The sequence below is a fragment of the Notechis scutatus genome, chromosome Z (assembly GCF_049901735.1).
Source record: "Notechis scutatus isolate UNSWTSFEM ecotype Mainland chromosome Z, rNotScu1.2, whole genome shotgun sequence".
NCBI classification, from domain to species: Eukaryota; Metazoa; Chordata; class Lepidosauria; order Squamata; family Elapidae; genus Notechis; species Notechis scutatus.
Window position 1 is genome coordinate 88550364 of NC_142025.1, and position 25335 is coordinate 88575698.

Here is a 25335-nt window from a genome sequence, read left to right on the forward strand (position 1 = left end):
GCAGTCTCCTCCTTGTTTAAATTCTGCTCCAATTTTTTTCCCTCTCCCTTCCCACTTACAGCAAAAAGATTTTCCTTTAAATATTCAGAAATCCATACCTCCAATGCGAGTTTTCCAATTTCTCTTAAAGTTCTATCGCTGTCACGCTCGGAAGGAGAGTGAAAAGACAAAAAGTTTTTCCTTTAATTTCCATTTGCCGCTTGACACATTCTGGACACAATGTATCTTTAATAAGCTTTAAATTCCAGGGTACTTTCACTGTTACTTTGTCCCGGTCAGCAAAGATCACTTTCATTTCTTGACAGCTCCTCCTGCACTTTCTTTTTCCGGCTGAGCTCTTCTATGTGGCGGCCATTGCTGACCGCCGCTCAGCTGCCTTTGGAAAAGGGGGTTTAGCTGGCTAGGGAAGAGAGGTGCGATGTCTCTCGACCCTGCCAGACCCCCCCTGTCTTCGCCACCTTCTACGGAGGTGGCTTAGCCCCAAAGCCAAATGGCTCGGGGCACTCGGGCAGTGAACACAGGCAGAAACCGCACACAGTCGCGGATTCCTGCCTGCTCCGAAGCGCTGCAGACCGGAAATCTCTTTCTCTTTACAATGGCATTGCTTGTGGATGAATTAAAAACTGAATATAAAAAATATAAAAAAGAAGAACAAGATGGGAAAGATACTTTGGGCACTCTTTCAATTTTTAAAAATGGCGGTATGTACCTATGAAAAATTGACTGCGCAGCAGGATGACTGGGATAAAGAAGAAGCCATCTTTGATGAACAAATGATCCTATTTGGGGAGGAAGAGAAAGAGGAAAAGAAAAAGGGGATTTTAAGGCCTGAAAAAACAACCAAAAAAGAGAAAAATGAGGTGAAAGGTGGATACAAGGTTAGAAAACAACAGTAAGGAGGAAAGCAGAAGAAGAAAGGGGAGGAGGAGAGACAAAGGGGTAAAAAGGGCAAGGAGAAGAATAAGCAAGGGAGAAAGGAAGGGATGAGAAGCCTTAATGGTGGGAAGCAAGATTTAAAGAAACAAAATTCATTTAGGGACAATGGGTAAATTTAATTGAAAAAGGGATTCTGTAAGGTACATAAGATTGTGTTTTTATATGTGTATTTAGAAAAAACGTTTAAGATATAAATGAGTATTAATATGTATGATTAGTTTTTTAATGGCATTGATAGTGGTCTTATATACTTATAAATATGTTTTTTGTTGTTGTTGCTGTTTTTTTCTTTTAAAATACATTGTGTAATTTTAGAATGTACTAAACAGAATCCCAATATAAGTTAAGTGTTATATTAAGTATTATTAAGTTAGGAGAAAGAGTTAAAGGCGTCATACTCCAATCAGTGTACAGGAGAAGTTTGTTTAAAGAGAAAAGATGAATGGATAGCTGGAAATAGAACAGACAAAGAATGATAAGTATTATGATTTGAACTGAGATGAGATAAATAAAATAAAATCAAGAAAGATAAAAGAGGGAAGAAGCTATATAGAAAATTGAAAATGGTAACAAGATATGGAATGGTATATAAAATGAATATGATTTTTGAATTTCTGTCTGTACGAAGAGTTTTAACCCGGGATCAAGCAACTTTCAGAAAAGATGTTTTATGTTTTTATGTTCTACGTTTTGTTTGTTTGTGTATTGTTCTTGAAAAGCAATAAAATTTTAATTAGCAAGAAATATAATTTGAATAATAGAATGAAAGGGAGAAATAAAGAGAAGTTGGGATAAGATGCGAAGTTGAACAGATAACGTAAATATATATATTATAATTTGGAATTATTCTGTATGTTCTATTGGTTTCTTCAGAAAAGATCTTTTATATTATTATGCCTTGTTTGTTTGTGTATTCTGTTGTAAAAACTAATAAAATTTGTTTTAAAAAAAAGAAAAGAAAAGAAAGGAAGTTCTTCAAGATACAACCAACTATCCTGGAAAAAAGCTGAGAAAAATATACAGTATATACAGTAATAAGGCTTGGTACAGATACTAGTTTTATCTGTATCTTCCTGATTTATTGTCATTGCAGTCATGTGAATCACAACATGCCTTTTGCTTGGTAATATAATATGCTCATGCAGAGGGAGCATGCTGAATATCACTTCAAAAGATTAAGATTATTATTACTGATCATTGTTTTGCGGGGCCTCGTGGAAAAGTTCAGCAAGGGGAGAATAGAAATAGATTCTAAATATCATTTGAGAAATTATAAAATGTTAGAGGACAAATGAAGCTACACAAGTAGATTACTGATGAATTACTTCAAAATGGTCTCAGCATGTTAATGGAACAATGTCTTAATAAAAGGAAGAGTCCTACAGCTCTTTTATTCAAAGAATCCTTTCAGCTTAATACACTAAACTCTTATTTAAAAGTCTTTCTGAAGGTTTTCAGTAAAAGGGTAAACAAATTATATTACCTGACAGCTTTTAAATTGAGATATTGTTTAGGCTTGGCAGAAATCATGATATACTAGTACCAGAGCAGTCACTACATCAACAGGTTGTACAGATTCCTGCCAATTCTGCCTCAGAGCCATAATTTATCCTCATTGCTTCACCATCCAGGTGCACCAAAATAGCTAGGCTTCCATTAGGCTTTCTATTTCACCATTCCACTACCTTGGCAACTAATTCTTTTCTAGTCTTCTAATAATTGCTATTAGCATATTCTATGTTCAGAACAATGTAGCTGGAAATATTGCTGCTGTTATACAAGTGCTTTGTACCATCAGTGTGTTCCAAATGATACACCAGCAATTTATCCAAGACTAATACATAAGGCACAGAAAAGCTTGTGACAAATACACAAGGATACACCCTAGAAATCATTGACTAGCAGTAACACAATGAGTATCCATTATGAATGTAGGGAGTCTGTACCTATGCTTTGCATGTTATATTTCAACAAACATGGACTTATTTCTGATACCGACAATGAGCAAAAATAAAGAGGAAAGATAAATATGTGAGAAAGCTAAAGTCATAGAAAGGATTTTATGACAGCAAAAAATAATAGACATTGGCTTTGGAATTCATGATAAGAACAAAAGAAGGCTGTTTTCATCAAACAAGTTACATGGCAGAATACATTCTGAGACCCAGCACTCTAGAATAGGGGTGTCACACTCCATCCTGTTTAGATCTGGCTTGCAGGCCTGCTCTAGAAACAGAAAGGGACCGGCCCATGGTGCCTCTGCCAGTAAAAACTGAGTTCGGGAGGGCTGCATGGAGCTCCATTTTTGCTGGCAAAGATTGCAGGAGGCTGTCACAGCTGGAAACGGAGCTCGGGAGCCCATTTTTGCAGACAGAGCACTCAGGGCACAGGCTCCCCTGACATGAGTGCCATCGAGCTGGCCATGTCCACCCTGGCCCTCCAAGGTCAAACACAACCTGATGTGGCCATCAATGAAATCGAGTTGGACACCTCTGCTCTAGAAGACATGAATTGAGCAAAGCAAACAATAGGGCTGATGGAAATCATGATTTTTATTATTATTTTTGTCTTTTAATGACCCTATAATCCCTTGCATCAGGGTGGAGTTGGGGTAACAGAATGGCCAGATGCCCTTCCTGTTGCCAATGTAGAGTTCACAGCTGATATTTACTTCTTGTGCTGAGAGAGAGAAATATCTGCTGCTGCCTAGGATCAAACTCACAGCCTCCTGATTGTGAGGCGAGAGCTCCACCTCTAGGCTACTGCCCCACTCATGGAAATCATGGTTATGCAGAGAATAAAAAGAACTTAGAGGGAGTTAAGTGCGTTACAGAGCAGAACACTTTCAACTCTGAAGATGCCAGCCATATTGATTGGTGAAATGTCAGGACACCAAATAATTAAACCATGGCCTAATTACCCAGAAAGTCATCACCACTGAACTAACTTACTATTGTGCTAACCAATACCTCTTACATTTTTTTCTGTCAACCATAAAAGACTTTATTTTCCCCTAAAGCCTATTTTTTGTCCCAAACACCTAGTGTACGAGAGGATTTTTCCCAATCTTCTCCAGCTTACCTTACGAACTTGAGATGAGAAAAGAATTCTCATGAACTTGTCCTTGCGTTGCAGCTCAGAAGTAACAGAGGTGAATGAACCCATAGCCTGAGAATTACCAGGATTCTTAAGAAATAAGAAATTTATCTATTATTAAAACAAGTCCAGAGCACCTTTACCATTCCAAATCAAAATCTCAAATATATATTCATAATAAAACTCTAGCTATTGTCCACCATTAGCTTAAGGTTAAAAGAAATCAGGAATAAAAATAAGGAGACAGAACATAGATATGCAAAAGGAAAACTCTCTACAACAAGCATAGCATCCTATAGGGTTCAATCACTGACATGCCCCAAAGCCGGGAAAATAGTAAAATGTTCAGTGACTTTCTGAACGTTATCAGTGTGGTAACCCTATGGGGGGATTGCTGCACCAAATTTTTGTTGTTGCGGTTATTCCAATTATTCTTATTTCCCCCACAACTGTCTGATTACAAAAATTAAGGAGATATAGGGGCATACAGAAAAATTCCAACACAGGCTTCCATCTTGATATATAGGTGTTTTTTGATTGGCTAAACATACTCCCGACATTCATATTGCAAGAGTGTCTATAATATGATTTTCAATTTCCAAACATATCCACTGGCCCAGAACCTTTGGAGACAATTCTAGAAATGTTCAAGCACAGTTGGAATATGGAAGTCAAACCTCCATTTTCAGGAGTTCAGTTTAGACTAGAATACACCCAAATTAGGTTGCCTACTGAACAATATTATCACTATTTTGTCTGGAGGAATTTCAGTTTGTCCACTTATATTAATTAATTTAATAAATCATTAATTTATCTAGACAAGAACTGGCACATACTTCTCTATTCATCTCTTACTACGTTTTCATTTTTTACAGTATTGCAAAAAACAATGACTGAATTTTGACAGGGTTCTGCTACCTTACCAAAGCAAGGTAGTTGCCCTGCCAGATCCTTTGTAATCCAATGTCCCCTCGATGGCCCTTAAGCAACTCCAATGCTGCCACTTTTGCCTTGATTTGTGGCAAATCTTTGGGTGGGATACTTTTGATTAGTTCATGTGCTCTCCATCTGAGAAAAAAATTAAGACATCATACGGGACTTTGACATAAGGAAAGGATTGTGAAACAAAAGTACAAAATTATCCATCGATATTAGTATTTCCATTCAGAAAAGATGTTCAGCTGACTCATATTATTAGAAATGTGCAATGGCACTCTTTCTCTTTCAGGATATGTGGTTGACATATCCTGAAGTAGCTTCTGTACTATTCAATCTACAAAGGTAACTCCACAGAGAGACGCTGATGATACTGTGTGTCCCTGACCAAGCTCCATAACTCAAGACAGGGATCTCCATTTCTTACCTGTAATAGATTGCATGTAGAGCTTCTTCAAACCGTCGTAAAACTTTTGGAGGATTAGGCCATTTCACATGCTTCCCATAATCTTTCATAGACTTCACATTTTGAAATCGCCGGGCAACTTCACAGATATAAGACTTTACTTTGTATCGACGATAACACTTTATAATCTTCAGGGAAGCTCGGGTCCTCTTGTATTGGAGTCGAGCTAATGTACCTCTCCAAACCTACAGAAGTAGCCATTCAGAAATCATTACACTGTGGCATTAGTTAAGCAATCCATAGCTTACCTTTATAAGCAACCTACTTCCATAAAAAATATACAATTGTTAATTGGAGTATCAGTTAAAAGAACCATAAAACACTTTTATATAGTGAGTTTAATGGGTCTAACTTTCCTAAGCTAGAAGTAGGATTGACTTCCTATTGCAATAATAATAATTTCTTCATACAAAATTAATTTAATTTCTTCATTTGTGCTGTAAAAAGGTAGCATTCTTAAATAGGATAATTTTCTCTACATCAAGAGAAAAACAAATCACTTAAGTCAAATATTTTAATAGCAAATCAAGAGAATAAATTTGCAGATTGTCTGAAAACCTGTGTGGTTAATGCAGTTAAAGTCAAGGAACAGATACATATTGATTTGTTATATTTCATGAAAATATAGATATACGTCCATTTGGTCCTTTTACAAATTTTCCACAAAAGACCTTTTCTCAGATAATTGCATGTACAAACCCTTCTGAATAAATTGCATGCCAAAATGCTATCTCGCACATAAATTTTACAATCTGACTTCCCAACATGAATGTTTGCAGCCAAGATTCAGAAATACCAATTTGTTACATTTCCAGGAATTATTATTAAGCAAATTAAATTAGAACTTGTCATGAATAGCTATTTAAATGACCACTTTCTCTAACCTAAAGGATAGTATCAGCCCTTCAAGGTGGATTAGATTTACGGTATGAATGCTAATATTTATTATGATGTTACATCAACAGAAACTTGTGCATCTGGATGTGCTTCCCCCCTCCCCTCTCTTTAGTTTCATGAGAACTATGGGATCATTGAAACATTCAAAATACATTTCTGTCCTGGATTCAGATATCTTTTATCAGATCATTGCCTGGGTTGGGACTGTTCAGGTTATTCCATACTGCCCATTACAGAGGGTGAAATCCATGGGTTCCCCCCTCCCCAGTTATTACATCTTATTGTTATGATTTCTTCAAAAAGCAATTTTTATAATATCATTAGTGTGCACTGAATTTAATGGGCTCCCTTTTAGCAGACCTCTGATACAATGGGCCACATTGACATCTCTCAATATAATGGACATATTTATTGCATCCAATACAATCCATTTACAATAACTGCAATGTCCTGCAGTTGTGTGATTGCCATTTTCAAACTTCCGAACTGGCTTCTGACAAGAAATTTTAATGGGGGAAGCCAAAAGGAAGTTGCAAGTCATGCTCATGTGACATGCAAGTCATTATCACATGATATACTTAATAAACACTGGAATTGCCCAGGTGCTCATTGCATTGATATTTCCCCTACTGAGTATTTATTTCTAACCTTCTTCTTGACTTATTTCTAACCACCTTCTTGACTTCAGTATGCTTGATGTTATCAGCTGGAAGGATGTCCAGGTATTTATAGCAATTGCCTTCATCCAGATATTGAAGTTATTTTTGTAGGATATCTTGATTCCTTCAGTTTTTACTATTTTTCCACATTTAATGGTAAGGGTGGGACATCTGTTCAGTCAAAATTCTACTGCAATAAGTTGGCTGTAAATATGAACAGTGTCAAGTAGCAATTCTATTTCAGATGCTCTTTTTCCATATAGCTTCAGATTATTCAAGTAAAGGAGGTGGGATAGCCTGACAATGTTTTTGGTGTTCGATAGCCATGGCCTGACTTATTCAGCATTGTTGACAGATGAATCAGTGCAACAGTAGTGAGTCTCCTTGGAAGATTTCTCACTTGATATTAATCTCTCAACAGTGTATAGCTGTTGACCAGCAATCACCTCCTCCATTATGCCATTGATCTTTGCACAAACGTCTGGTGTTTCTAATGATTCCTGTTATTTCTAGGCAACTGACTATGTAATCATGCACAGGAAGTCAATGTCTCCTCATAATCAATCCAAGCTATATTCAAGTTGGTCTTCCTTCTCTTGCAGTTTTCCAAAATTGTTGTGTCAATTAGTAGCTGTTCTTTTGTTCCTCTGTAACTTGGGTATTCTGTTTCTGTTCAGGTAGAAAGACATTGTTTTCAACTAGATGCTGTTGACCTGTATCAGCTTCCACATTAGTTAGCAATTTGAAAGTTGTTGTATAAAGGTAAATTGGTGAAAAAGGTAATTGGCCTGTAGTTGCCTGGTGTTGTCCTTTTGTTGACTTTTCCATTATCAGATAAGTTTTGCCAAATGTTAACTAATCTTCACCTCCTTGCAGTGTGTTGTTAAACTGCTTGGCAATGAATGAGTATAGATCAATCAAAACCCATGCAGGTTATCTTCACTTGGTGCTGATCAACTCTTGATTTTCCTGGCCCTTTTCTCCACTATTAGCGCTGTTATTACTAGTTGTTAAATTTCAACTTCTTTTTTATTCTTAATGAACTCCTCTATCCAAGATGTATTCTTGTTGTATTGTTCTTATGCTCAGAACAATACTGTTTCTTCTTTGTCAGGTGCTGGCTGGTTCACTGTAGCCTTTCCATTGATGGATTAGCAGAAACATTTCTGATTCAGCTGAAATTGGCGATTCTGCCTATAGTGTGCAAATTCAAGCTTTGTATTGGCTCATCTTCTTGACTATATTACACGGCTTTGTTGTTTCCAGTGATCTTTAATCTTCCTTGTTTCCAGGTTATATTTCTTGACCAGATATGCTTTGGTCTTGTTCTTTAGTTTCTCTTCTTTATTCATATTCTAGCTTGTTTGCATCTAATCTTAGCATGCTGATCTTATTTTCCAGCCTGATTTTCCATTTTGATGACACACTCTTCTCTAATTGCAGCTATGGTGTTGTTGTTGTTGTTTTTAAAATATAAGTAAAGTCTCCCATATGATATGGTGAATACAGACCTGTTAGTTCGGGGTTGTTGTTGTTGTTTTTTGCTTTATACTGATCAGTAGTATTTCTGCAAATAGTGTTCCCTTCACTCTCTACAAATATGAATTCCAAACTCCCATGAGGCTCATATTGAATTTCAGTTAGAAAGTAATGTTCTCTAAGACGCAATCACAATGGCTACATTCTATTCAAATTGCCTATTGCTTCCTTGGGATAATATTTGTTTCTTCTTCAGCTCAGCTTAAAAGGAGCCTTTGTTCCCCCTACTGGTATGCAAATAACTCCCATTTCCCTCACAAATGCTGAAGAACTTAAATTCTGTTCTTGAGCTGGCATTTTACTCTAGAGATGCATAAACTCTCCATTTATACTAGGATTAATTAATTATCCAGTGTAATTAGAAACATAACTATCAATATTTTATATAGATGTCAAAAAGCAGGCTTTCTTGTATATATACCTCTATAAATGTGGGTTATATCAAATTAGGAGAAGATGTAAAATACAGCCTAGGAAGCAATGAGAGACAACATTTACAGCAACTGAAGACCAACCTTCCTCAAGGGAAAGAAAGAGGGAAAGAAAAAGCCTTTTTGTAACATATATCATTACACCCCTATCATAAGTTTAACACTATCCAACTTGGATGAGACATATGTAGGAATTGTTGGAATAATTAAAATGAGAATTATGTATGTGAAAAACAAAGAAGTTTCAATGAAGAGGGAAGTTGCACCAAAATAAATAAATTGATGAGACATGTAATTATGGATTTTCAGTATTTCAGTATTTATTTGATTTGTCAATTGCTTACAAGATACAGGTATAAGAATAAATATAGTTTTGAATACATGAGATAGATAATTATAAGAAAAATAAAAAACAATAGGACAAGGATGGTAGGCACATCGGTGCGCTTATGCATGCCCCCTACAGGTCTCTTAGGAAAGGGGTGAGGTCAATAGTAGACAGTCTAAGGTTAAAGTTTTTGGGGTTTGGGGAAGAAACCACAGAGTCAGGTAGAATATTCCAAACATTGACCACTCTGTTGCTGAAGTCGTATTTTCTGCAGTCAAGTTTGGTGCGGTTAACCTTGAGTTTGTATCTATTGTGTGCTCTTGTATTGTTATGATTGAAGCTGAAGTATTCATTTGCAGGTAGGACATTGCAATGTATGATTTTATATACTATAATTAGATCGGACCGGAGGCGGCGTAGTTCAAGGTTTTCTAGGTCTAGAGTTTCAAGTCTGGTGGCATAAGGTATTCTACAATGAGTAGAGGAGCAGAGAACTCTTCTTGTGAAATATTTCTGGATTTTTTCAATTGTGTTAATATCAGATACATGATGTGAGTTCTAGACTGATGAGCTGTATTCAAGTATAGGTCTAGCAAATGTTTTGTATGCTCTAGTTAGTAGTGTGATATTACCAGATAAGAAGCTACGTAGGATTAGATTAACAACTCTTAATGCCTTTTTGGCTATGTAGTTACAGTGGGCTCTAGCACTTAGATCATTTGAGATGAGTAGTCCAAGGTCCTTGACAAAGTTTGGATCTTCAACAAGGTCTTGACTATTTAGCTTGTATTTTATTTTCTGATTTTTTTCTGTCAATATGTAAGACAGAACATTTATTTGTTGAGATTTGAAGTTGTTATTTGATTGACCATTCTGATACATAGTCAAGGTCTTTTTGGAGGGTAGTAGTAGCTTTACATCATCAGTGAAGAGAACGCAGTTGCTCTTAATATGATCACAGAGGTCATTTATGTAGAGTATGAAAAGAGTTGGTCCTAAAACACTGCCTTGGGGGACACCACTGTTGACAGGTACAGAATTTGATAGGATGCTCCCAATTTTGACCATTTGTTGTCTGTTTGACTTCTATCTGTTTGACTTCTATGCTTCTATCCAGTTGTGTAGGTGTCCAGAGATACCATAAGATTTTAGTTTTAGGAGTAGTTTGTCTTGTACCACTGAATCAAAGGCTTTACAGAAGTCTATGTAGATTGTGTCTATTGTTTTGCCCTGATCGAGTTGTGTAGTCCATATGTTTTTGCAGTGTAAGAGCTGCAGATTACAGGATAGGGTTTTTTTAAAAACCAAATTGTTTATTAGAGGGTAGGTGTTTGTCTCTAAGTGGAGGATAATGGATTGGTTAATAATTGATTTAAATAATTTTAAATAATTTTCAAAAGAAAGTTCTGTAAACTGAAAGAACAGCTCAGTTTTATTTATACAATGCAAAAAGTAATACAAAAGTGTACAAGGATAGAACCCCACTTTGCTTATTTAGTGAATGATTTAATTTTTATAAGCTTTATTTTTCAATCCAGATGTCTTTCCATTTTTTCCTTAGTTGTACTGTTATCACTTTGTATTGTTTCATCTCCTTTTGCTCTTTCCTTTTTCTTTCTATCCTTTATTATTATGAACATCCCTTCCCTTCCATCCTGTTTTTATCCTTTTTTAACTGATTCTTTTTGGGGGATGGAGCTGTTGTTTGTATAGTGTGTCTATGTGTGAGAATGTGTTTGTAAGACAGGATAATTGATGGGGATCAATCAATATTATAAACAGTGTACCTTAGTTTACAAGCAATTAATTTTAATCAGTAATTTTTAATTACTTATTTTTATATAATTTTACTACAAACACATACACATGAACACACATACATACACAAGAACAAAGCTAAGTTTGGACTTGGAATATATTAAGTACACTAAATTATTATAAATTATGTTATTCATGTGATATAATCATACATCAGGTTTAATTTGTCCTACTAGCTTCAGTTTTTTTGTGTGCAGTTCCTGCCCACCATACTATTAAAAGGGTAGGCAAACATGGGCACTTATACGGTCATAATGATAATGGAGAAAGCAAATAATTCACTATATTGTCATGCACTCTCTCTTATGGAAATTTAACTACTGCTAAAACTTCACCCTGATAAAACTCCCCCTCACTGACACACACGTTGCATGTGTTTATCACACAAGTATCCTGGTTAGTGCCAGTACTATTATTGTAGTGTGCCAATATATTCTATTATTACCTTTATTGTTAGAGTACAACATGTGTACAATGAGATTGGCTGAGCCTTGCTTTGCACACACACCCCCCAATACAACTCACAGTGAGGACAGAAGTCCCTAACCCAGTCTCAATCTTATTATATTATGTGACCTTGTTGCACAACGCGCCAGCCCCGCAAGTCTATCATACCATGTTGACATGAAGTTATTTTCCATTCAGAAGTCTGTCAGCCCATGGGTAGAAACTGTTCTTCAGCCTGTTGGTGTGGCTGGCTATGCTTCTATATCTCCTACCCGATGGTAAGAGAGTGAAGAAGTGCTGAGCAGGGTGTGAGTCATCCCTGAGGATTTTCCTCACTCTTCTAAGGCAGCGAGCCCTAGCGATGTCATCTAGTGGTATCAGGGAACAGCCCATGATGTTTTGTGCTGTGCTCCCCACCCTCTGTAATTTCCCCATTTTTCAGAAGTCTGATTTCCTTATTTTTTGTAAGTCATCTGTTCATCTGTTCACTATGTTCTAATTCCTTATTTGTGCGTGTGTGCGTGTGTGTGTGTGTGTTTGTGTAGAAGAGAGAGAGGATAAACAATGTACAACTGCAGTACAGAGAACAATTGCCTTTGCCTTTTGTTTCCTTACATTGTCTCTGGGCTCTAACCATTTCATCAAGTTCTTGAACTGTTTTCCATCTCTTTTTTAAAATTCCTCTTACTCATTTTCTTTTATGTTCCATATTTTAATCTACAAACCGAAGGGGAGGAATTATCTAGGTTTTTTTTTCAATAAGCTGTTAACTATTCTGGGAGTTTTTTTCAGCTGAACATTAGTGCAAAAATGTTATCCTAAAAAATATCTCATTTTGCCAGAGAACTGCAACAGGCTAATTTCTGCTTAGGTCTTGGGAGGTATATGAAGCTTCATAAGGTCTCTGCCTCCTTTAAAAATATTCCTGGCAAAATAGTTTAATCTGGTTAGCATGATAACAGGATGCTGCAAAATGGCATATAAAGGAGCTGTATGTGGCTGTGGAGTGCATTTGCCTGTCCAATATAGTCTTATTAAAGAATGCTGAAGAACTTTAGATTGGCATAACCACTATTTTGCATATGTTGGACTTTTCCTTAGCTTTCCTTACAGATCAATGTTATTTATTTTATAGATGCATGTGTTTGGCACACATTACAGTTTTTTTATAACTGATTTCCCCTTTGAGTCAATGAGATGTCAACATCATTTTAAAAAAGGGGGTTAGACTTTCCCCATGCATTTTCATCTTAACAAGAGATAAAAGAGATTAATTTATAAATATTTGAAGTAATTAGGTAATAATGAGAAACACAACACTAGATAGGAAAATGGAAACATAGCTCAAAATGAAGTATTTAACATTAAATATTGGCCATCACAAGCCAGAAATCTTGTCCAAAAAGAAAATTCAAGTCTGAAGTATATTTTATAAAGAACTTCAATTTCTAATTTCATTGCAAACAATATCCATATTATTTATGTATTATTTATGTATTTATTTAATTTATATTTCTGCCTATTTGCCATGGCGACTCGAAGCAGCTTTTAAAATAATAAAAACTAACAAAAAGTTTTTATTAGCTTCCAAACAGCTCCTAAACTAGCCTACAAAGTAATTTAATAACAGTGTACAAAGATGAACAATCATTTAAATCTTTTTATGTCACTGGGACTTAATACAGCTTTATACAAGTAATCCTCAATTTACAATCAGTCACTTAGGGATTGTTTGAACTTATAGTGGACCCTGAAAATGAGATTTCTGACTTGGATTTGAAGTTCTGACATCTGTTCACCCATTTCCTGTGTCACATGATAGCAATTTATGATGATTTTGCTGGAAATCTACTTTCAGTAAAAATCAGCATCCACTTAATGACAACAGCAAGAAAGACATAAAATCAGGCTTGGACCTGCTTTATGACCATCATGAGTTATGATGGAAATTGTGGGCTCAATTACTATCATCATTTGAGGACTATCTGAGATCCTTAGAGAACGGATCGTGCTTACTACATAAAACCAAAGATAGAAGTAGAGTTTAGGCAAAACCTAATCTGTACTTCTAGCTCTAAAACAGGAACTGCGAGGTGTACCTTGGCGTCCTAGTGGAAGATCACTTAAACATGAGTCAGCAGTAAACGACAGTAGCCAAAAAAGCTAATACAATCTATAGTTGTATAAACAGAAGCATAGAATCAAAATCACATGAAGTATTAGTACTACTTTATAAAACCTTAGTAAGACCACATCTGGAATACTGCATCCAATTTTGGTTACCACATTACAAAAGATAATGAGACTTTGGAAAAAGTGCAGAGAAGAGCAACTCTAGACAAAAGAAGGACTAAGGCTGACATAATAGCAGTATTCCAGTACTTGAGAGGCTGCCACCAAGATGAGGGGGTCAATTTATCTTCCAAAGCACCAGAAGGCAGGACAAGAAACAATGGGTGGAAACTAATCAAGGAGAGAAGCAATCTGGAATTAAAAAGAAACTTCCTAACAGTGAGGACAATTAACCAGGGGAACAGTTTCCCTTCAGAAGTTGTGGGTGCTTCATCACCGGTGGTTTTTAAGAAGAGACTGGACAACCACTTGTCTGAAATGCTATAGGCTCTCCTGCTTGAAAGGGGGTTGGATTAGAAGACTTCAAGGTCCTTTCCAGATCTATTCTGATTGAATTATATGTAGACATGTACTCTCTCACATTAACTTCGTTCATACTTGCTTGAGCTAATTGGCAAACAATACTTCAGACTGTCAAATAAAAGTTGATTTTCCACACACTCCATCTGAAGTGAGTCAGATAATTTTCACCCAGGAACTTAGCTTTCTTATATTTTTTCAACAAAAAATCTCAGATAGGATCTGTTCTTTCAGAGGCCGTGGTCAAGATTGCAGCAGAAAAGTCTTCTATTTTATGGCTATTAAGAGGCTAAAAAATATCTGCCATTCAAAAGATTGCCCCCTGAGGGACAAATTAAAACAAGATGTTATAATTAAGGGATTGATGAAATTGTTAACATTATCTTGCACAAACAATGAATCATGACCATGGAAAACCTAATTTTTCCTCTTTTTTTAGTAAGTATTAAAATTAAAATATTTACTCTGTGGACTGGCACACCATCCTTCGTATTTCTGATATTTATACTTTCTTTTAGTAATAGTTTAGAAATAGAAGACTTTTGTCTAGATGCAATTGGCATAATCTGACAGGAGAATCTGAAGTGCTTTTACAGAAAAATGACTATATTGTTTATTGTGATTATTTTGTTTACACATGAAAGAAACATGAGGTCCTCAAAGTTGCTTGATGATTGGAATAGAATATATAAGCTTGGTAAAACAATGAAATGAAAAATAAAACAACTTGGCTTAGAGTAATTTAGAATTATTTAATTGTGAGTGTTAAAAACTATTTGCCAAATGGAAACTGATTTCTGAGGCTTAAATATAAGCCTTAATGATCTTTTCAATTAAACGGGACCGTTCAGTAAGGTCTCTGATTCCCTATGATATGAAGCATATGCTGGGAATCTTCTATCAATCAATACATTATGTTGATAGAAAAACAATATTTGGTCTTATCAACTGACTGAAATCTGATTTCAAAAGGTGGTAAATGAAAAACCTTTGATAAAGTCATTATGCTGAAGCCTGTCTGGTCTGCAACTAAATATGAATTAGGTGTCTTCTATCATAGAAGTATGTTCGCCACTAACAATTCCTAACAGACCGTTTTAAGAACATATTAGGAACCAAAATATTAAATTATAACAAGTTTGCTCAGCTTTTGTTTTCCTCTCTCCTCTCATCTATTCATTCCCACTCACCCACTCACCCCTCCCACTTAGCCCAGAAACATTGCCATGGCAACCACAGCTGCTGGGGATTTGATTGACAAGTCTACTAAGAGGAGCGTCTGGGGAAACTAGAATGCCTCAAGGTGAGGGGGCGAGGCAGAGCAGCATTACTCACAAGTCTGGGAAGGATGGCAGACACATTTACATTTGGGAAGGGATACTACTCTATGTGAACCAGGAAACTTAAGATGACATGTTTTTTCTCCACGAAGGTACCTTGATGGAATCAAGCACATACCTTTCCAAGCAGAGAAAGTGGCTCGGGAAACTGAACAAAAGGGTATCTGAGAAGTTAAGCTGGAAGCTTCCTAACTTATCTCAGTTTGCTTTACAAAAATTGTGAGCTCAAGGATGTGTGGGAAATAGACATTAGAAGTATGACTTAAATATAGCCATGCAGTCCTATTTGTTCTAACATAAACGAATGTTTACAATTTCCAAAATCAACTTGGTTTTATTTTTATAGTTGTTCTACTAAACTGCCTTATATAAACCAGACTATGTAACTGATAAAATATGAAGCAGTTGGAAAAACGCCACGTGAGTATGGTTCTTACTTCCCTCCCACTAATTATTTAATGAACTATTACTAAAAGAATTGCAAACAGCCCATGTGCTTTCAAATCTCAGAGGCTGATAGAGCAACTATGCCCCTCACTTAAATTGCTGTATCTGCCACGGAAAACCATAGCATGGGAGAACTCACCCCTGCCAATTAGCATGGCAGGCTTGCCACAACCAATTTGCCATGGCCAACTCACCTGTAGGAGATGACTAGGCTAAGCCTGAAAGCGGGTTCAAACACATCATCCGTCATTGAGTCCCCTTCATGCCCATAATTATATCTAAATCCAGTCCATCTTGAATTCCTTTGACTCTTATCTACTACCAGTTTGCTTTGACGGTTAGTAACTCAGATTCTTGTAGAGAGCTTAAGTTTACAATAAATCTTTATACTCAGTTGAACTTGATTTCCTGATTTCCCCAGAGCTTGACATCACCGTGGCCAACTTGCTGCAGGACAACTTGCTGCAGGAGTCACTTAGCTTGACATCACCGTGGCCAACTTGCTGCAGGACAACTTGCTGCAGGAGTCACTTAGTTTTAGTTACCACATTATTTTATCTATTGCATCAAAGAAAATCATTCCTATGACTACCAGCTTCTGTAGTACTGTGTTGAATAATAAAAGAAATTAAACCTATATTGAGTTGTCCCGCAGTGGCGAGTTGACTGTGGCAAGTTGATCATGGTGAGTTGATCATGGCAAGTTAGATGTGATGAGTTGTCCTAGACCCTTAAACTATGCCCTTGTGACACTCACATGGGTTTGTCTTTGAAAAATGTTAGTGGACTATAATCAAATTTCTGACCTGATTGGTTATTAAAGTCATACAAGTTCAATAACTGTACTATCTATCAGTAGTTTCCAGGTAGAGCTAAAAGGTGTAATCCATCTTCTTGTTTAGGAATCTGTCCAAATTTTAGCTAAAAATATAGGCTTTCCAATATCCTTCCTAACAGAATATTAAGCTTCTTTCTTCACTGACTTTGTTGTTGTTGTTAGGACTGATTTATTTTGCATTAGTTTCTCATTTTGCATTAGGTTTACCTTTAATAATTATTTTGGTATTTGCAGTATTTTGGGGGAAGGTTAGGGTTAGGGTTATTGAGAAGGTGGTTGTGCAGCAGCTCTAGAGGTTTCTGGATGAAACAGATTATCTCGACCCCTACCAGTCAGGATTCAGGCCTGGATTTGGGACAGAAACAGCATTGGTTGCACTTTTAGATGATCTCTGGCGGGAGCGGGATGGGGGTAGTGCATCCATCCTTGCTCTACTTGACTTCTCAGCGGCTTTTGATACCATTGACCATGGGATTCTCCTGGAACGGCTTTGGGGGATAGGAGTGGGAGGCCTTGTGCTGTCTTGGTTCACTTCCTTCCTCTGCGGCCGCTCTCAGGCAGTGTTGATAAGAGGGGAGAGATCCAACCCTTGCCCACTGCTTTACAGGGTTCCGCAGGGATCAGTACTTTCTCCACTCCTGCCCAACATTTATATGAAGCCACTGGGTGAGATCATCTATCACCATGGACTGAGGTATCACCAATATGCTGATGATACTCAACTGTATGTCTTGGCCCGTGGTGAGTTAAGTGTTGCTGTGTCCTTCCTCTCACAGTGCCTGGAGGCTGTTAGGGGCTGGATGGGGAGCAACGGGTTGAAACTAAACCTTTGCAAGACCGAGTGGCTTTGGGTTTGGGGTTTGTTGGCTCAGAGAGAATTGCCACCTTTGGTCTTGGATGGGGTGGCACTACCCCACACAGACCCAGGGTGTAATCTAGAGGTTTTCCTGGACTCACAACTCCTGCTCAAAGAGCAGATGGCAGTCATGGCCAGGAGGGCCTTTGCACAACTGCAGGTTGTGCACCAGTTACGCCCTTTCCTGGACCAACAATCCCTATTTACAGTCATTCATGCCCTAGTCACTTCCCGTCTTGATTATTGCAATGCGTTCTACATGGGGCTGCCCTTGAAGAACATCTGGAAGCTCCAATTGGTGCAAAATGCAGTGGCCCGCATGGTTTTGTGCAGATCACAGTATGCACATGTTTCACCTCTCCTGCAGGAGCTGCATTGGTTGACGATTTGCTTCCAGGTGCTATTCATGGTGCTGATTGTCACCTTTAAAGCCCTTCATGGCTTGGGACCAGGTTATCTGAGGGAACGTCTCCTGCTGGTCACATCTACCTGACCTATTAGAGTGGGGTGTGGGTTCCATCTCTGAGGGAGGTATACCTGGTGGGACCCAGAAGAAGGGCCTTCTCCCTCTCTCTGGAACATCATTCCCCTAGAGAGTAGAATGGCTCCCTCTCTAATACCCTTCCAGAAGGCACTGAAGACCTGGTTCTGCCAGTGGGCCTGGGGAACCCAGAACGGGATGGAGCCCATTAAATGGCTCATGTGATCTGCTATCATCGGGGTGTGGGGTGGGAGTTGGGGGTGATTTTTTTCCCCAGATTTTGTTTGTACTTTATTAATTTATTTGATTCTTTTTGTTAGTTTTTATTGTTTTTTATTTTAAATATGGTTTTATATTGTGTAAGCCGCCTCGAGTTGCCATGGGCGAATAGGCGACAATATAAATTCAACAAATAAATAAATAAAATTTTATGTACTGTTATTGATACTTATCTCAAAAGCTGATATAGAAATGTAGCGAACACCTTTAAATAATGCATAAAGAATTCAGGGAATGTTTTGTGGTGTACTAAAATCATAGTTCAGTTATGAACAAATATTATAAATAGCTTTGAGTGGTGTATGATATGTAAAGGTAAAGATTTTTTTTTAAAAAAAGCAAGGTTGCCAATGTTCCCTACAACTATTGCAAGTATAAAAGAGAAGCTTTCACACTGACAGTTTGACTATCAAGGGAGTCAAAAGTGTTCATTTTTGTGCAAATTAAGAAAAAGATACAAGATTCAAATAGTATTTTAATTTAAAGATTAAAGTTAAAGATTTGTTAAAAGATAATTAACAAAGTGCATTCAAAGACATTCAAAAAATGTGATACTGAAAAAAAATTATTTCATCTTCACTCAAACTATTTTTGCCTAGTTTCTATAACAAGCTTTTAATCAGTGATACCATCTTTTTTCATAGTAAAGGTACCAATAAGAATAAAATGAACAAGCCAAAAGTAGTCTAAAGTCTTAAAGCTAATTCTATAAAATTAAATAATGGCATTATTTAATGAGTAACATATTACAACTCTGTGTTTGTATGTGTGTTTAAAAAACAAAGAATGAATATTTATCAGCAATTATTTCTGGTGGTCATCTAATGAAAATAGCTCTCATTTCTGGAAATTTTAATCACATAGGCTCTAATTTGAAGCATCAGTTAATAACACGATGCTTCAAATTAGAACCTGTGTTATTAAGAATTCTAGCCCCTATTCCTAACCATGGATTTTCATCTTGTTCAAATATGTCTTACTCATTTTCTCATATAACCATCAAATTATGAAAACAACATATGTGTACACACACACACACACAAACACACACTGCACTAATGATGTTACCTAGTTGGATAATAAAACCTCTGAAAGTAAACAACCAAGCTCAGAGAGTAAACAACCAAGCTCAGAGAGCTTTGTAAGCTCTACAAAGTTTTTTTTAACAAATACTAGCTCTTTGACAATAATAAGCAATTGCTAAAACTACTGTTGGGGGATTCACAGCAGCAGCTGATGCAGAAGTGTGTGACTGGCAAGAAAAAATTATCCAGGAGTTGTAGGAACATTAGGGACTTTTTAGCATGGAAAAAAAGATTGCATAAAAGAGAACATGCCACAAAAATAAGCTATTACACATTATATGAAGCAAAGGGATGGAATTGTTGGGTTTTTTTTGTCTTTTCAATAATATTTGAATAGAGATCATCCAAAGTTCCTGATTGGACAGACTTTTTAATGCAACATATGCTTAACTATCTTCACCAGGATGTATCAATTACTATCACCTGAATGGCTTTAAATATCAATGATACCAATTAATGGAGGAGGAGACACTAATGCATATTATTTAAGTGGCAAACCCTCTTGTGAGCAAAGCGTTGTTTCTCTGGGGTTATTTCTTGGGAAATATGAGAAGGAAAGTGCTATTATTCAGTTTGTAAGATTCCTACAGACCTCTGGATGGCCAACATGTGAAGAGAACAAGACTGGACAGGTCTTTCAAATCCAGTTTGGTTTTCATCTATTTTTAACTCCTTAGAGTTAAAGGAACATTGGAAATATGCTAGATCTGAAAGGGGGGAAAAACCAACAACTTTCTATAAGAAGGCAATGCAAACCACTCCCTTATCACTGCCAAGAAAACTATATGCATGTGTACATGTAAGTCACCAGGACTAGCACATGATTAAAAGCAACTTATTTTACAAGTTGTGTTTTTCCATTCTGTGAATCTGTGGATATCAGATGTAGATTACTTTATAAGAAATTTCAATATTGCTTCTCACCTTTTGTAGAAAGAGAACCACCCATTCAAGCATCTTGGCATGCATTTCTTCCAACGTGAAGAGTGTTCGTGGTGTGCGAATAAAAATCTTTGTCTTTCCATATGCCACATCATCTTGAAACCCACAGTGCTCAATCAATTTCTTCACAGCCTCTTTGTCAGATGGTAGTTTGTGATTTGGCCAAGTAAATTCAGGAATTATTTTGTACCTGCATTGATGCAAGAATTATTTTAAAAAAACATTGTGTGCCAATATTAAATATGATGGTCAGTAATAGGGCAGAAAGATCCACAACAACCCATATTATCTTGCCAAAGCAGATTTCCCATAGAAAGAATAGGAAGAAAATAAATATACAGTCTTGATATAGAATTATATATTATAGAAACCTTAAGCATGTATTACAAAATGCTAATTTGCAATAACTGTGAAATATCACTAATCCTTTGTTTGTTATTCAGTAGTTTACTGAACAAGCTACAATTGTTTAAGTCGCAGAATAAATGATATGCAAACTAAATTGTTGAGTTTGCATATAAGCCCATCTGCAGATAAGATAACCCTTGTTTTTTCAGAGCATTTTAGCAACTAAAATTTTCAGCTTATTGGTAAATATATATAATACCTTCTAGTAGACTGGATATCTAACAAAGCTAAAAGGAATTAATGATATTAAATTAATCTAACATTCAAATGGATTTGGCGGAATAATTTAATTATGTTTACAAATTGTAATTTTAGCATGTTCTAGCTTTTGCCAAATAATTCTAAATAAATATGAGAGGTCTTGCTTTACTTGATATAGTGAATTGAGCCTGGAGCAAGAAAAAGGATTTATAAAAACTGTTTTATTTGGATGTAATGTATTAAGCATTTTAATAAAAGGTTTATGTAAAATTCTTTAGATATCCCATGAAACTCCTGCTCTTCCATAAAAAACACGTGCATTTATATAGAATACCAAAAAAGGATATAAAATTGGTTTTTCTTTAGCTGGTCTCACTAATCTTGATAATATTTTTCTTAAGTTACTTAAGACATAACTGTGATTTGTGTAAGAATGCTTATGTAATATCAAACCACAAACATATTTTTACAGTTAAATATAAGAAATTTGCAAAGTTTTCATCAATTGTTACCTGTGAAGAAATTTTTCATATGTTTGGCGATAGGCATATCCTGCCCGTCGTACTCTTACATTTTCCAGAAGTCCAAGATACTCAACTTGATGCTTGCATCTTTCTTCATCAAACAGCTGCGGTGACTTCTTGTCATTGGGTTTAATGCAACGGACATAGTATGGCTCCTAAAAGAAAGCAACCAGAAACAACAGTATTTGAATTAACAGATAAAATAAAAGAGTAGTAGAAAGTGACCATGTGGAAAGTGACCCCCTAATTACCTTCTCCTATAAAATTCCATTAGAAAAACAAGACTATATTTTTCCTAGAAACACCTGCAATAAGATCTATCATGTAAGTTACAATGAGCATCATTAAATGAATTTCCAGAATGCAAATAATAGATCTCGTATTGTAGCTCTATTCTATATGTCTTCATTCTTGACTACACATTTTTATAATCCATTTCCACACTAACTAGAAAACAGCCAATAACAGTACTCATTAAGAGTAAAAAGATTCAACAAGAAGAAGTTCTAAGACAGGCATCCAGCAAAAAAATAATTGGTTTTCTAGCTTAGACAATATGAAATTTAATATCCTAATCAATTGTTACAACTTCTTACCTTTCACTGTCATCCCAAAGGCACTTTTTCAAGAGGCAACTGGACTTTTGTTTTTGTTTTTTCTTTGAAGATGTTTCACTTCTCATCCAAGAAGCTTCTTCAGCTCTGAAGTCCAGTTGCCTCTTGAAAAAGCACCTTTGGGACAACCATGTGCTGGATAACTGAGAATCTCCATAAACATTCACTGTCATCTTAAGATTGCCAGCCTGCAATTATAAAAACTATAGCTGGCAGAATTTTGCCTGCCGTGCAACTCTTAGAAATAAAGACAAGTACTGAGCATCCTATGTAATAGCAGGAGTGTCAGCCATGAGATAATATAACAGTAAGAAAACAGAAGAGAGGGAAGATGAAGAAAAAATTTGACCCATGTATTTTTTCCTTTGCCACAACTGTTCTAGATTTTAACCATCCTGCCTAATAAAAGAGAATTATGTCAGCTTGCTAGTTATTATCTCGCTCTTTAAAAAATCTGTTAAGTATCTACACTGAGAGCACAGATCTTTGCTGGAAACAGAGTTGAAAGATGGTAGAGAAATTCTCCTACCTGCAAAATTCCCAACTGACATTGAAGTAAAGAACTGAGGTAAAATAAAAAGAAGCTAGTTTATACTCATTTCTGAAATCATTTCCTCAAACATTTCTGTCTTTTTTTATATAAGGAAAGCCTGCTCTGTTTTTTTAAAATTATGCATATTCATAGGTTAAGCCTTTTTGTTTAGGTTAATTCCCAAAGTTGCTGCTCAAATTTAAAAATAAAAAGAATATAGAAATATAAAATAAATAAATTAAAATAATGAAATCAATACAATTAATAATTAAATTATTAATACAATTAATAATTAAAAGTTTAATACAATTACGTCTTTTTACAATTTTTCTGACTGTTAAAGAGATATTTACAGATTTTTCTAAATGCAACTGCAAGTGCCAGGGACTGTGTTGAATAGAACAATACTGAAGAAGGCTGTCTTCTAAATGTCAAAAAGATACACCTGTGATAGAGGCTGTATTTTCAAAAAAAGGGCCTCCTTTGGATCTTAAGAGCCATTTCTGATAGAAAAGATGGCTGAATCCCTAACCTAGCCTAGCCTGTTCTTTCTCAACCCCAGGATATAAGACATTTCCTAAAAAAAATCAGACTTTACTAAAGAAAACTTATTCCTGTTTCCATACCAAAGAGATATGTGTAATTTACTGTTAAAACATATTGTAATCATTTATTTATTATAATAATATTTCTAATCCTCTTTTTTCTATCATTAAAAGGCATCCCAAACAGCACTGAGATAAATCAGTCAGAAACATGAAGAATTGCTGCCATTTAGTGTAGGCAGTATTGTTAGATGGACCATGGTTTGATTTATTCAATAGAACAAGATGATTTACTATGTTCTTATTTTAGAACAAGAGTCTCTTTTCTTGACAAAAATGTAAAGCTGTCAAATTTATTACAAATCATGGTGTCATGGTATTGTATATTTATCATCAAACATTACACTATTCAAAAAAGCACAGACACAGGGAAGTGGATAAGCTGTACACTATACTGTAACTTATTTATCTCCTCCTCCCATACTCATAATAGTAAACAGGCTACAATACTTCATAAGGCAAATATGGATATTTAAAAAAATGAAATCAGTGAAAGAGAAGTAATCTGTCACTGAAATATAGTAAAGGGAAGAATATACTTTTCTGAAGAAAGGATGCAAGTTAACCAAATTATTCATTATTAAATAAATAAGTAAAATGGATTTAACTGATGAGTTCAGCCACCGTATGTCTTAAGGTATCCAAAAACAGAAGGAATAAACTCAAAAAGAATCATTTTGAGAGGTGCCAATCTACAATCTTTAAAATAAAAAATTCTATTTCATGTTCTGTTTCAGCCTCTAGTAAAGCCTTGAGTAATGTTTTTTATTTCAGGCTTTTGTTCTTTGCTCATTGTCATTCCTTTTGTGTACTTATTTTACTATATTTAATTTATCCCCTTCTCATACCTGGAAAATCAAAGTCTTAGCACAAGTTCCCATTGGTAAATAATATTTGGGTTTGCTTTAGTTGCCAACCACACTATGGAAACAGGAAAGGGCTGCTTCAAATTATCTTCATTAGAGATTGCCACTATAACAGGTAAGTTATTTTCCAATCTTCAGAATATCAACTCTTGGATAAAACACTGAGAACAATATGGTACCTACATGGAAACTACTGAGATCATAGTAAGATTGTGCCACATCCATAAATAGCTTTTTGCTGCAGTACCTATTCTTAGGAATGCTCACACACACACACAAATAAATCATGCACTGACTTAGCTACAATTTAGACAAATGTTAAGAACATCTTTATTCTCCTCAGCATTTACAAGTTCATAACAATGCAATTGTTTATAGCAGGGATATCAAACTGGCCACGCCCATCCCAGCTCTGCAAAGGCAAAAAAGTCACGATACATCACAACATGTCACGTGACACAATCGAGTTTGACATCCATGGTTTATAGCTACAGATGTTTGTTTTTTTTCAATTAGATCATTCTACATGTGGCACTAAGCAAAAATTCTATGGGGAAATTTTAAATATGCTGCATCAAGAAATTTACATTGACAGATTTGTTCCTGTTTGATCTTTGTGTTCTTTTGCAGAAAATACATAGTCTAAGCTAGCATTATTATTATCTATTCCAAATATTTGTATCATGGTTTGAGTTCTTACATGATCTGGGCTTTGGGAACATAGCTCTTACTCCCTTCTCATAAACAGATCACACTCTGTAATCTTGGAGTTTTCTCAATGCTAGAAGGAAGATGAACTCTTTAATATTCTAATCCCAAAATGTCCTATTGAATTTTTTGTTGCTGATACAATCAAGGCAAGAGTGACTTGGCAAGTAGCCACAGTAATGAAATAACAGGTAGTCATCAAAGGTCACCTTTCCTGAATTAGGAACTTCTTACCTTGGATGCCAAGTTGTCCACTAAGGCAACCATTGAGTTCTTAAAAAGTGTAGCAGCAGTCAATGGCCGCTTGGTCACTTCTGTTATACTCAGTTTGCCTTCTGGCCACATCTTTTTCAGCACAGGGTTGGAACTACAAAATACAAGAAAGAATTTAAAAAGGCAACAAT

The 25335-nt window shown here is 35.9% G+C and overlaps 1 protein-coding gene across 2 annotated transcripts in view; it reads right to left on the reverse strand.

Moving 5' to 3' along the window:
• The window catches only part of MYO1D (myosin ID), a 137996-nt gene that overhangs the window by 62753 nt on the left and 49908 nt on the right, over positions 1–25335 (reverse strand). For both annotated transcript variants that reach the window (XM_026683674.2, XM_087946587.1), the window contains exons 14-19: positions 25166–25298; positions 21595–21761; positions 20456–20663; positions 5396–5619; positions 4956–5100; positions 4018–4122 (exon numbers count right to left, since the gene is read on the reverse strand). In XM_026683674.2, coding sequence (XP_026539459.1) covers positions 4018–4122; positions 4956–5100; positions 5396–5619; positions 20456–20663; positions 21595–21761; positions 25166–25298 — 982 coding nt within the window. The remainder of the gene's footprint in view (positions 1–4017; positions 4123–4955; positions 5101–5395; positions 5620–20455; positions 20664–21594; positions 21762–25165; positions 25299–25335) is intronic.